Source organism: Lepisma saccharinum, chromosome 18 (genome assembly GCF_977018435.1).
Source record: "Lepisma saccharinum chromosome 18, izLepSacc3.1, whole genome shotgun sequence".
NCBI lineage: Eukaryota > Metazoa > Arthropoda > Insecta > Zygentoma > Lepismatidae > Lepisma > Lepisma saccharinum.
Genome location: NC_139246.1, coordinates 62,568,621 through 62,582,169, shown reverse-complemented (window position 1 = coordinate 62,582,169; position 13,549 = coordinate 62,568,621). Strand labels below are relative to the sequence as shown.

At 43.8% G+C, this 13,549-nt stretch overlaps 1 protein-coding gene across 1 annotated transcript in view; it reads right to left on the bottom strand.

Annotated features, from left to right (window-relative positions):
- LOC146002305 (uncharacterized) overlaps positions 1–9,312 on the bottom strand; it is a 61,826-nt gene extending 52,514 nt beyond the window's left edge. Inside the window, exon 1 of the mRNA XM_083140017.1 lies at positions 9,307–9,312. Within this exon, the coding sequence (XP_082996143.1) occupies positions 9,307–9,312 (6 nt within the window). The remainder of the gene's footprint in view (positions 1–9,306) is intronic.
- Positions 9,313–13,549: the final 4,237 nt, after the last annotated feature.

Here is a 13,549-nt window from a genome sequence, read left to right as displayed (position 1 = left end):
ATGAAAGATATTGTTCGAAATCTCGAACCACAACGCAAACGCGCAACGCAATTTCCTGCATTCTTTGTTTTGTTACATTCCTTAGGCACTACATTTAAGATCTTGCACTAATATTTAGCTCTAGTATATGTAGGTCGTATATTGTGATATATATAAATTGAGAGTCTCGTTTTTGAGAAAATAGTTACCAAAATTCCAATTGAACAAATGTCAGTTGTTCTCTTCCAGTATTTCCAGTAGCGATACGTCTTAAGATGCCGACATACTATTATATAATTGTGTATTACCGATTGTTCTATTAGTTATAATTTCATAAAATGATGTTGAAAATATGAAAAATAAACGAAACCAACCAGCCAACGAATGTCCCTCCCGCCCACCATCGCCAACCAGCCAACCGTTAGCCCTCCCGCCCACCATCACCAACCAGCCAACCGTAAACCCTCCCGCCCACCATCGCCAACCAGCCAACCGTTTGCCCTCCCACACACCATCGCCAACCAGCCAACCGATTTCTCACCATCGCCAAGGAGCCAACACAGGACAATTCCACCTTCCGATCCCTCCCACCAACCAACTCTAAGCCCAGCCGGGTTGTTAATTAAACAAAGACAGATTGCGACCGCGTCACATCAAATCTTGCATCGAGTTTCCACAACGATAAAAACAAGCCACTTCACAGTCATTAAAGACACGTGCACCTTTTTCTCTCCACTTCCACCCTCGCCGCACAATTTCAACAAACGATTAATAATACCACCTTCTTAATTGTTAACTACATTATAGGATTGTTTGTTCAGGATAATTATAACAGCGATGAAAATATTGTTCGAAATCTCGAACCACAACGCAAACACGCAACGCAATTACCTGACTCTTTGTTTTGTTACATTCCTTTGGCACTACATTTAAGATCTTGCACTAATACATAGCTCTAGTATATGTAGGACGTATATTGTGATATATATAAATTGAGAGTCTCGTTTTTGAGAAAATAGTTACCAAAATTCCAATTGAACAAATATCAGTTGTTCTCATCCAGTATTTACAGTTGCGATACGTCTGAAGATGCCGACATACTATTATATAATTGTGTATTACCGATTGTTCTATTAGATATAATTTCATAAAATGATGTTGAAAATATGAAAAATAAACGAAACCAACCAACCAACCAATGTCCCTCCCGCCCACCATCGCCAACCAGCCAACCGTTAGCCCTCCCGCCAACCATCACCAACCAGCCAACCGTAAACCCTCCCGCCCACTATCAATAACCAGCCAACCGATTGTCCTCCCTCCCACCATCGCCAACCAGCCATCCTTAAGCTCTCCCTCCCGCCTTCTTCAACCAGCCATCCGTTTGCCCATCAACCCGCCATCACCAACCACCCAACCGATTGCCCACCCGCCACCATCACCAACCACCCAACCGATTGCTCACCATCGCCAAGGAGCCAACACAGGACAATTCCACCTTCCGAACCCTCCCACCAACCAACTCTAAGCCCAGCCGGGTGTTTAATTAAACAAAGACAGATTGCGACCGCGTCACATCTAATCTTGCATCGAGTTTCCACAACGATAAAAACAAGCCACTTCACAGTCATTAAAGACACATGCACCTTTTTCTCTCCACTTCCACCCTCGCCGCACAATTTCAACACACGATTAATAATACCACCTTCTTAATTGTTAACTACATTATAGGATTGAGTGTTCAGGATCATTATAACAGCGATAAAAGATATTGTTCGAAATCTCGAACCACAACGCAAACGCGCAACGCAATTTGCTGCACTGTTTGTTTTGTTACATTCCTTAGGCATTACATTTAAGATCTTGCACTAATACTTAGCTCTAGTATATGTAGGACGTATATTGTGATATATATAAATTGAGAGTCTCGTTTTTGAGAAAATTGTTACCAAAATTCCAATTGAACAAATATCAGTTGTTCTCTTCCAGTATTTCCAGTTGCGATCCGTCTTAAGATGCCGACATACTATTATATAATTGTGTATTACCGATTGTTCTATTAGTTATAATTTCATAAAATGATGTTGAAAATATGAAAAATAAACGAAACCAACCAACCAACCAATGTCCCTCCCGCCCACAATCGCCAAACAGCCAAACGTTAGCCCTCCCGCCCACCATCGCCAACCAGCCAACCGTAAACCCTCCCGCCCACCATCGCCAACCAGCCAATCGTAAACCCTCCCGCCCACCATCGCCAACCAGCCAACCGTTTGCCCTCCCACCCACCATCGCCAACCAGCCATCCTTAAGCCCTCCCTCCCGCCTTCTCCAACCAGCCATCCGTTTGCCCACCAGCCCGCCATCACCAACCACCCAATCGATTGCCCACCCGCCACCATCACCAACCACCCAACCGATTGCTCACCATCGCCAAGGAGGCAACACAGGACAATTCCACCTTCCGAACCCTCCCACCAACCAACTCTAAGCCCAGCCGGGTTGTTAATTAAACAAAGACAGATTGCGACCGCGTCACATCAAATCTTGCATCGAGTTTCCACAACGATAAAAACAAGCCACTTCACAGTCATTAAAGACACGTGCACCTTTTTCTCTCCACTTCCACCCTCGCCGCACAATTTCAACAAACGATTAATAATACCACCTTCTTAATTGTTAACTACATTATAGGATTGTTTGTTCAGGATAATTATAACAGCGATGAAAATATTGTTCGAAATCTCGAACCACAACGCAAACGCGCAACGCAATTACCTGACTCTTTGTTTTGTTACATTCCTTTGGCACTACATTTAAGATCTTGCACTAATGCTTAGCTCTAGTATATGTAGGACGTATATTGTGATATATATAAATTGAGAGTCTCGTTTTTGAGAAAATAGTTACCAAAATTCCAATTGAACAAATATCAGTTGTTCTCATCCAATATTTCCAGTTGCGATACATCTTAAGATGCCGACATACTATTATATAATTGTGTATTACCGATTGTTCTATTAGTAATAATTTCATAAAATGATGTTAAAAATATGAAAAATAAACGAAACCAACCAACCAACCAATGTGCCTCCCGCCCACCATCGCCAACCAGCCAACCGTTAGCCCTCCCGCTCACCATCGCCAACCATTTAACCGTAAACCCTCCCGCCCACCATCGCCAACCAGCCAACCGTTTGCCCTCCCACCCACCATCGCCAACCAGCCATCCTTAAGCCCTCCCTCCCGCCTTCTCCAACCAGCCATCCGTTTGCCCACCAGCCCGCCATCACCAACCACCCAACCGATTGCCCACCCGCCACCATCAACAACCACCCAACAGATTGCTCACCATCGCGAAGGAGCCAACACAGGACAATTCCACCTTCCGAACCCTCCCACCAACCAACTCTAAACCCAGCCGGGTTGTTAATTAAACAAAGACAGATCGCGACCGCGTCACATCAAATCATGCATCGAGTTTCCACAACGATAAAAACAAGCCACTTCACAGTCATTAAATACACATGCACCTTTTTCTCTCCACTTCCACACTCGCCGCACGATTTCAACACACGATTAATAATACCACCTTCTTAATTTTTAACCACATTATAGGATTGCGTGTTCAGGATCATTATAACAGCGATGTAAGATATTGTTCGAAATCTCGAACCACAACGCAAACGCGCAAAGCAATTTCCTGCACTCTTTGTTTTGTTACATTCCTTAAGCACTACATTTAAGATCTTGCACTAATATTTAGCTCTAGTATATGTAGGATGTATATTGTGATATATATAAATTGAGAGTCTCGTTTTTGAGAAAATAGTTACCAAAATTCCAATTGAACAAATATCAGTTGTTCTCTTCCAGTATTTCCAGTTGCGATACGTCTTAAGATGCCGACATACTATTATATAATTGTGTATTAACGATTGTTCTATTAGTTATAATTTCATAAAATGATGTTGAAAATATGAAAAATAAACGAAACCAACCAACCAAACAATGTCCCTCCCGCCCAACATCGCCAACCAGCCAACCGTTAGCCCTCCCGCCCACCATCGCCAACCAGCCAACCGTAAACCCTCCCGCCCACCATCGCCAACCAGCCAACCTTTGCCCTCCCACCCACCATCGCCAACCAGCCATCCTTAAGCCCTCCCTCCCGCCTTCTCCAAACAGCCATCCGTTTGCCCGCCAGCCCGCCGACACCAACCACCCAACCGATTGCCCACCGGCCACCATCACCAACCACCCAACAGATTGCTCACCATCGCCAAGGAGCCAACACAGGACAATTCGAACTTCTGAACCCTCCCACCAACCAACTCTAAACCCAGCCGGGTTGTTAATTAAACAAAGACAGATCGCGACCGCGTCACATCAAATCATGCATCGAGTTTCCACAACGATAAAAACAAGCCACTTCACAGTCATTAAATACACATGCACCTTTTTCTCTCCACTTCCACACTCGCCGCACGATTTCATCACACGATTAATAATACCACCTTCTTAATTGTTAACTACATTATAGGATTGCGTGTTCAGGATCATTATAACAGCGATGTAAGATATTTTTCGAAATCTCGAACCACAACGCAAACGCGCAACGCAATTTCCTGCATTCTTTGTTTTGTTACATTCCTTAGGCACTACATTTAAGATCTTGCACTAATATTTAGCTCTAGTATATGTAGGTCGTATATTGTGATATATATAAATTGAGAGTCTCGTTTTTGAGAAAATAGTTACCAAAATTCCAATTGAACAAATGTCAGTTGTTCTCTTCCAGTATTTCCAGTAGCGATACGTCTTAAGATGCCGACATACTATTATAATATTGTGTATTAACGATTGTTCTATTAGTTATAATTTCATAAAATGATGTTGAAAATATGAAAAATAAACGAAACCAACCAGCCAACGAATGTCCCTCCCGCCCACCATCGCCAACCAGCCAACCGTTAGCCCTCCCGCCCACCATCACCAACCAGCCAACCGTAAACCCTCCCGCCCACCATCGCCAACCAGCCAACCGTTTGCCCTCCCACACACCATCGCCAACCAGCCATCCTTAAGCCCTCCCTCCCGCCTTCTTCAACCAGCCATCCGTTTGCCCACCAGCCCGCCATCACCAACCACCCAACCGATTGCCCACCCGCCACCATCACCAAACACCCAACAGATTGCTCACCGACGCCAAGGAGCCAACACAGGACAATTCCACCTTCCGAACCCTCCAACCAACCAACTCTAAACCCAGCCGGGTTGTTAATTAAACAAAGACAGATTGCGACCGCGTCACATCAAATCTTGCATCGAGTTTCCACAACGATAAAAACAAGCCACTTCACAGTCATTAAAGACACGTGCACCTTTTTCTCTCCACTTCCACCCTCGCCGCACAATTTCAACAAACGATTAATAATACCACCTTCTTAATTGTTAACTACATTATAGGATTGCGTGTTCAGGATCATTATAACAGCGATGAAAGATATTGTTCGAAATCTCGAACCACAACGCAAACGCGCAACGCAATTTCCTGCATTCTTTGTTTTGTTACATTCCTTAGGCACTACATTTAAGATCTTGCACTAATATTTAGCTCTAGTATATGTAGGTCGTATATTGTGATATATATAAATTGAGAGTCTCGTTTTTGAGAAAATAGTTACCAAAATTCCAATTGAACAAATGTCAGTTGTTCTCTTCCAGTATTTCCAGTAGCGATACGTCTTAAGATGCCGACATACTATTATATAATTGTGTATTACCGATTGTTCTATTAGTTATAATTTCATAAAATGATGTTGAAAATATGAAAAATAAACGAAACCAACCAGCCAACGAATGTCCCTCCCGCCCACCATCGCCAACCAGCCAACCGTTAGCCCTCCCGCCCACCATCACCAACCAGCCAACCGTAAACCCTCCCGCCCACCATCGCCAACCAGCCAACCGTTTGCCCTCCCACACACCATCGCCAACCAGCCAACCGATTTCTCACCATCGCCAAGGAGCCAACACAGGACAATTCCACCTTCCGAACCCTCCCACCAACCAAATCTAAACCCAGCCGGGTTGTTAATTAAACAAAGACAGATCGCGACCGCGTCACATCAAATCTTGCATCGAGTTTCCACAACGATAAAAACAAGCCACTTCACAGTCATTAAAGACACGTGCACCTTTTTCTCTCCACTTCCACCCTCGCCGCACAATTTCAACAAACGATTAATAATACGATCTTCTTAATTGTTAACTACATTATAGGATTGTTTGTTCAGGATAATTATAACAGCGATGAAAATATTGTTCGAAATCTCGAACCACAACGCAAACACGCAAGGCAATTACCTGACTCTTTGTTTTGTTACATTCCTTTGGCACTACATTTAAGATCTTGCACTAATACATAGCTCTAGTATATGTAGGACGTATATTGTGATATATATAAATTGAGAGTCTCGTTTTTGAGAAAATAGTTACCAAAATTCCAATTGAACAAATATCAGTTGTTCTCATCCAATATTTCCAGTTGCGATACATCTTAAGATGCGGACATACTATTATATAATTGTGTATTACCGATTGTTCTATTAGTAATAATTTCATAAAATGATGTTAAAAATATGAAAAATAAACGAAACCAACCAACCAACCAATGTGCCTCCCGCCCACCATCGCCAACCAGCCAACCGTTAGCCCTCCCGCCCACCATCGCCAACCATTTAACCGTAAAACCTCCCGCCCACCATCGCCAACCAGCCAACCGTTAGCCCTCCCGCCCACCATCGCCAACCAGCCAACCGTAAACCCTCCCGCCCACCATCGCCAACCAGCCAACCTTTGGCCTCCCACCCACAATCGCCAACCAGCCATCCTTAAGCCCTCCCTCCCGCCTTCTCCAAACAGCCATCCGTTTGCCCGCCAGCCCGCCGACACCAACCACCCAACCGATTGCCCACCGGCCACCATCACCAACCATTCAACAGATTGCTCACCATCGCCAAGGAGCCAACACAGGACAATTCCAACTTCTGAACCCTCCCACCAACCAACTCTAAACCCAGCCGTGTTGTTAATTAAACAAAGACAGATCGCGACCGCGTCACATCAAATCATGCATCGAGTTTCCACAACGATAAAAACAAGCCACTTCACAGTCATTAAAGACACATGCACCTTTTCTCTCCACTTCCACACTCGCCGCACGATTTCAACACACGATTAATAATACCACCTTCTTAATTGTTAACTACATTATAGGATTGCGTGTTCAGGATCATTATAACAGCGATGTAAGATATTTTTCGAAATCTCGAACCACAACGCAAACGCGCAACGCAATTTCCTGCACTCTTTGTTTTGTTACATTCCTCAGGCACTACATTTAAGATCTTGCACTAATATTTGGCTCTAGTATATGTAGGTCGTATATTGTGATATATATAAATTGAGAGTCTCGTTTTTGAGAAAATATTTTCCAAAATTCCAATTGAACAAATGTCAGTTGTTCTCTTCCAGTATTTCCAGTTGCGATACGTCCTAAGATGCCGACATACTATTATATAATTGTGTATTAACGATTGTTCTATTAGTTATAATTTCATAAAATGATGTTGGAAATATGAAAAATAAACGAAACCAACCAACGAACCAATGTGCCTCCCGCCCACCATCGCCAACCAGCCAACCGTTAGCCCTCCCGCCCACCATCGCCAACCAGCCAACCGTATACCCTCCCGCCCACCATCGCCAACCAGCCAACCGTTTGCCCTCCCACCCACCATCGCCAACCAGCCATCCTTAAGCCCTCCCTCCCGCCTTCTCCAACCAGCCATCCGTTTGCCCACCAGCCCGCCATCACCAACCACCCAACCGATTGCCCACCCGCAACCATCACCAACAACCCAACCGATTGCCCACCCGCCACCATCACCAACCACCCAACGGATTGCTCACCATCGCCAAGGAGCCAACACAGGACAATTCCACCTTCCGAACCCTCCCACCAACCAAATCTAAACCCAGCCGGGTTGTTAATTAAACAAAGACAGATCGCGACCGCGTCACATCAAATCATGCATCGTGTTCCCACAACGATAAAAACAAGCCACTTCACAGTCATTAAAGACACATGCACCTTTTTCTCTCCACTTCAACACTCGTCGCACGATTTCAACACACGATTAATAATACCACCTTCTTAATTGTTAACTACATTATAGGATTGCGTGTTCAGGATCATTATAACAGCGATGAAAGATATTGTTCGAAATCTCGAACCACAACGCAAACGCGCAGCGCAATTTCCTGCACTCTTTGTTTTGTTACATTCACTTAGGCACTACATTTAAGATCTTGCACTAATACTTAGCTCTAGTATATGTAGGACGTATATTGTGATATATATAAATTGAGAGTCTCGTTTTTGAGAAAATAGTTACCAAAATTCTAATTGGACAAATATCAGTTGTTCTCTTCCAGTATTTACAGTTGCGATACGTCTTAACCACTTGCCTGACACTTTATTTTCCCAAAAGTGGTCCATATTTTACACATTTTTTTTATTGTGTGTTTGTAATGTACCGATATCGGCAATTAAGGAACAGTAATGAAATTCTATTTTTGGGGTCAAATAAGGTTACCAAACAATTCAAAAAACTTCCATAATTATTAACCCGAGTTAACTCGTACATACATGGAAAGTACTACAAATGTTTCAAAATAGCATATAAACTGTAGAAAATAAAATGTCTTTACGTTTTAATGTTGAATTCCAAAGAGACAGGACCAAAAGATGAAAGAAAATCTTTTTATAATACTTTTTGCCACGCTTTGTTGGTGTGGCGTATGAAGCAAGATGCTGATCAACACCACCCATTTTGTCGTTGTAATCGACCACCACTCGTGGTTTAATTTTGGCTTTGTGACTTTGTGTTACAGTCATCATTTCAACAGATTGGATGGTTGACAACAATGTCACATCCTTCTTATCTTTCCATTTCATGACTGTCACTTTGCCGCATTGCAACCCTACTTCTTCGCCTTTCTTCAATTTGGCTGTTCTTAGAGTCTGTGGTACATCTCTCCTACTGCGTTTCAGTGTTCCAAATACATCAGCTTTTTCGAAATGAACAGATCTGCAAGTTGTGGGGAGTTATAATAATTGTCCATTGTCAAACAGTACCCCTTTCCCAACAAATCATATACCAAAGAAAATATTTTAGAAGGCGACTGTACACCACCACAACTATCTGTATCTGTCCCGTCAGTACACACACTGTCCACTGTTGTATCACTTCCACTCACATCCATTTTTCCTTCTCCTCCTCTATACTGTTGTCTAAGCTTATCGTTACTCATCTTGTTTTTCTTCACACGATGGAAAACACTAAAACATGAACAGAATGTATTCACAACACAAAAACGCTCTGTACGTTTTGACACTACACTCACAGAACGACCACAACTACGTAGTGTCATGGGAATCCGGTAGATGGCCTTCCATCTAGTGGCCAAAATGGGAATTAACACCTTTTAAAGCTCAAACGAGTCTATCCGGGTAGGCAGAAAAGTGCACTGCGGTTGCTCGATTTTAACGAGATAACTCGGGTAAATAATATGTAAAGCAAAAACAAATTCCGAGTTAACTCGGGTTAATCAGGCAAGTGGTTAAGATGCCGACATACTATTATATAATTGTGTATTACCGATTGTTCTATTAGTTATAATTTCATAAAATGATGTTGAAAATATGGAAAATAAACGAAACCAACCAACCTACCAATGTCCCTCCCGCCCACCATCGCCAACCAGCCAACCGTTAGCCCTCCCGCCCACCATCACCAACCAGCCAACCGTAAACCCTCCCGCCCACCATCGCCAACCAGCCAACCGTTTGCCCTCCCACCCATCATCGCCAACCAGCCATCCTTAAGCCCTCCCTCCCGCCTTCTTCAACCAGCCATCCGTTTGCTCACCAGCCCGCCATCACCAACCACCCAACCGATTGCCCACCCGCCACCATGAACAAACACCCAACCGATTGGTCACCATCGCCAAGGAGCCAACACAGGACAATTCCACCTTCCGAACCCTCCCACCAACCAACTCTAAAACCAGCCGGGTGTTTAATTAGACAAAGACAGATCGCGACCGCGTCACATCTAATCTTGCATCGAGTTTCCACAACGATAAAAACAAGCCACTTCACAGTCATTAAAGACACATGCACGTTTTTCTCTCCACTTCCACCCTCGCCGCACAATTTCAACACACGATTAATAATACCACCTTCTTAATTGTTAACTACATTATAGGATTGCGTGTTCAGGATCATTATAACAGCGATGAAAGATATTGTTCGAAATCTCGAACCACAACGCAAACGCGCAACGCAATTTCCTGCACTCTTTGTTTTGTTACATTCCTTAGGCATTACATATAAGATCTTGCACTAATACTTAGCTCTAGTATATGTAGGATGTATATTGTGATATATATAAATTGAGAGTCTCGTTTTTGAGAAAATAGTTTCCAAAATTCCAATTGAACAAATATCAGTTGTTCTCTTCCAGTATTTCCAGTTGCGATACGTCTTAAGATGCCGACATACTATTATATAATTGTGTATTACCGATTGTTCTATTAGTAATAATTTCATAAAATGATGTTGAAAATATGAAAAATAAACGAAACCAACCAACGAACCAATGTGCCTCCCGCCCACCATCGCCAACCAGCCAACCGTTAGCCCTCCCGCCCACCATCGCCAACCAGTCAACCGTAAACCCTCCCGCCCACCATCGCCAACCAGCCAACCGTTTGCCCTCCCACCCACCATCGCCAACCAGCCATCCTTAAGCCCTCCCTCCCGCCTTCTCCAACCAGCCATCCGTTTGCTCACCAGCCCGCCATCACCAACCACCCAACCGATTGCCCACCCGCCACCATCACCAACCACCCAACAGATTGCTCACCATCGCCAAGGGGGGGTGTAAGGGGTACCTTCACATAGGCGCCCAAACGTCAACCTCACTTCCACGTAGTGCACCCTGGACTAAAAACAAACGAGGCTCTGGCGACTGGCCCCATGGCCAGTATAATTTTGTTTGCGTTGTCCTGTGTTTTGTCCTTATTTGTGCTGAGTGTTCTTTGCAGCCTCGGCTTTTAACAACAGTCAGAACATTTTAATATTTTATGTTTTTAATTAAGCAACGTTAGAGTTGTTACGTGTAACGGTAAGGGGCTGGACCCCGTATAGTGTGACGGGTGCAAAATAGCCTTAGTGCTGACGCACCCCAAAATTTTAAAATCAAATCAAATCAAACCATCGCCAAGGGGCCAACACAGGACAATTCCACCTTCCGAACCCTCCCACCAACCAACTCTAAACCCAGCCGGGTTGTTAATTAAACAAAGACAGATCGCGACCGCGTCACATCAAATCATGCATCGAGTTTCCACAACGATAAAAACAAGCCACTTCACAGTCATTAAAGACACATGCACCTTTTTTTCTCCACTCCCACACTCGCCGCACGATTTCAACACACGATTAATAATACCACCTTCTTAATTGTTAACCACACTACAGGATTGCGTGTTCAGGATCATTATATCAGCGATGTAAGATATTGTTCGAAATCTCGAACCACAACGCAAACGCGCAACGCAATTTCCTGCACTCTTTGTTTTGTTACATTCCTTAGGCATTACATTTAAGATCTTGCACTAATACTTAGCTCTAGTATATGTAGGATGTATATTGTGATATATATAAATTGAGAGTCTCGTTTTTGAGAAAATTGTTACCAAAATTCCAATTGAACAAATATCAGTTGTTCTCTTCCATTATTTCCAGTTGCGATACGTCTTAAGATGCCGACATACTATTATATAATTGTGTATTACCGATTGTTCTATTAGTTATAATTTCATAAAATGATGTTGAAAATATGAAAAATAAACGAAACCAACCAACCAACCAATGTCCCTCCCGCCCACAATCGCCAAACAGCCAACCGTTAGCCCTCCCGCCCACCATCGCCAACCAGCCAACCGTAAACCCTCCCGCCCACCATCGCCAACCAGCCAACTGTTTGCCCCCCCACCCACCATCGCCAACCAGCCATCCTTAAGCCCTCCCTCCCGCCTTCTCCATCCAGCCATCCGTTTGCCCACCAGCCCGCCATCACCAACCACCCAACCGATTGCCCACCCGCCACCATCAACAACCACCCAACCGATTGCTCACCATCGCCAAGGAGCCAACACAGGACAATTCCACCTTCCGAACCCTCCCACCAACCAAATCTAAACCCAGCCGGGTTGTTAATTAAACAAAGACAGATCGCGACCGCGTCACATCAAATCATGCATCGAGTTTCCACAACGATAAAAACAAGCCACTTCACAGTCATTAAAGACACATGCACCTTTTTCTCTCCACTTCAACACTCGCCGCACGATTTCAACACACGATTAATAATACCACCTTCTTAATTGTTAACTACATTATAGGATTGCGTGTTCAGGATCATTATAACAGCGATGAAAGATATTGTTCGAAATCTCGAACCACAACGCAAACGCGCAACGCAATTTCCTGCACTCTTTGTTTTGTTACATTCCTTAGGCATTACATTTAAGATCTTGCACTAATACTTAGCTCTAGTATATTTAGGATGTATATTGTGATATATATAAATTGAGAGTCTCGTTTTTGAGAAAATTGTTACCAAAATTCCAATTGAACAAATATCAGTTGCTCTCTTCCATTATTTCCAGTTGCGATACGTCTTAAGATGCCGACATACTATTATATAATTGTGTATTACCGATTGTTCTATTAGTTATAATTTCATAAAATGATGTTGAAAATATGAAAAATAAACGAAACCAACCAACCAACCAATGTCCCTCCCGCCCACAATCGCCAAACAGCCAACCGTTAGCCCTCCCGCCCACCATCGCCAACCAGCCAACCGTAAACCCTCCCGCCCACCATCGCCAACCAGCCAACCGTTTGCCCTCCCACCCACCATCGCTAACCAGCCATCCTTAAGCCCTCCCTCCCGCCTTCTCCAACCAGCCATCCGTTTGCCCACCAGCCCGCCATCACCAACCACCCAACCGATTGCCCACCCGCCACCATCACCAACCACCCAACGGATTGCTCACCATCGCCAAGGAGCCAACACAGGACAATTCCACCTTCCGAACCCTCCCACCAACCAAATCTAAACCCAGCCGTGTTGTTAATTAAACAAAGACAGATCGCGACCGCGTCACATCAAATCATGCATCGAGTTTCCACAACGATAAAAACAAGCCACTTCACAGTCATTAAAGACACATGCACCTTTTTCTCTCCACTTCCACACTTGCCGCACGATTTCAACACACGATTAATAATACCACCTTCTTAATTGTTAACTACATTATAGGATTGCGTGTTCAGGATCATTATAACAGCGATGAAAGTTATTGTTCGAAATCTCGAACCACAACGCAAACGCGCAACGCAATTTCCTGCACTCTTTGTTTTGTT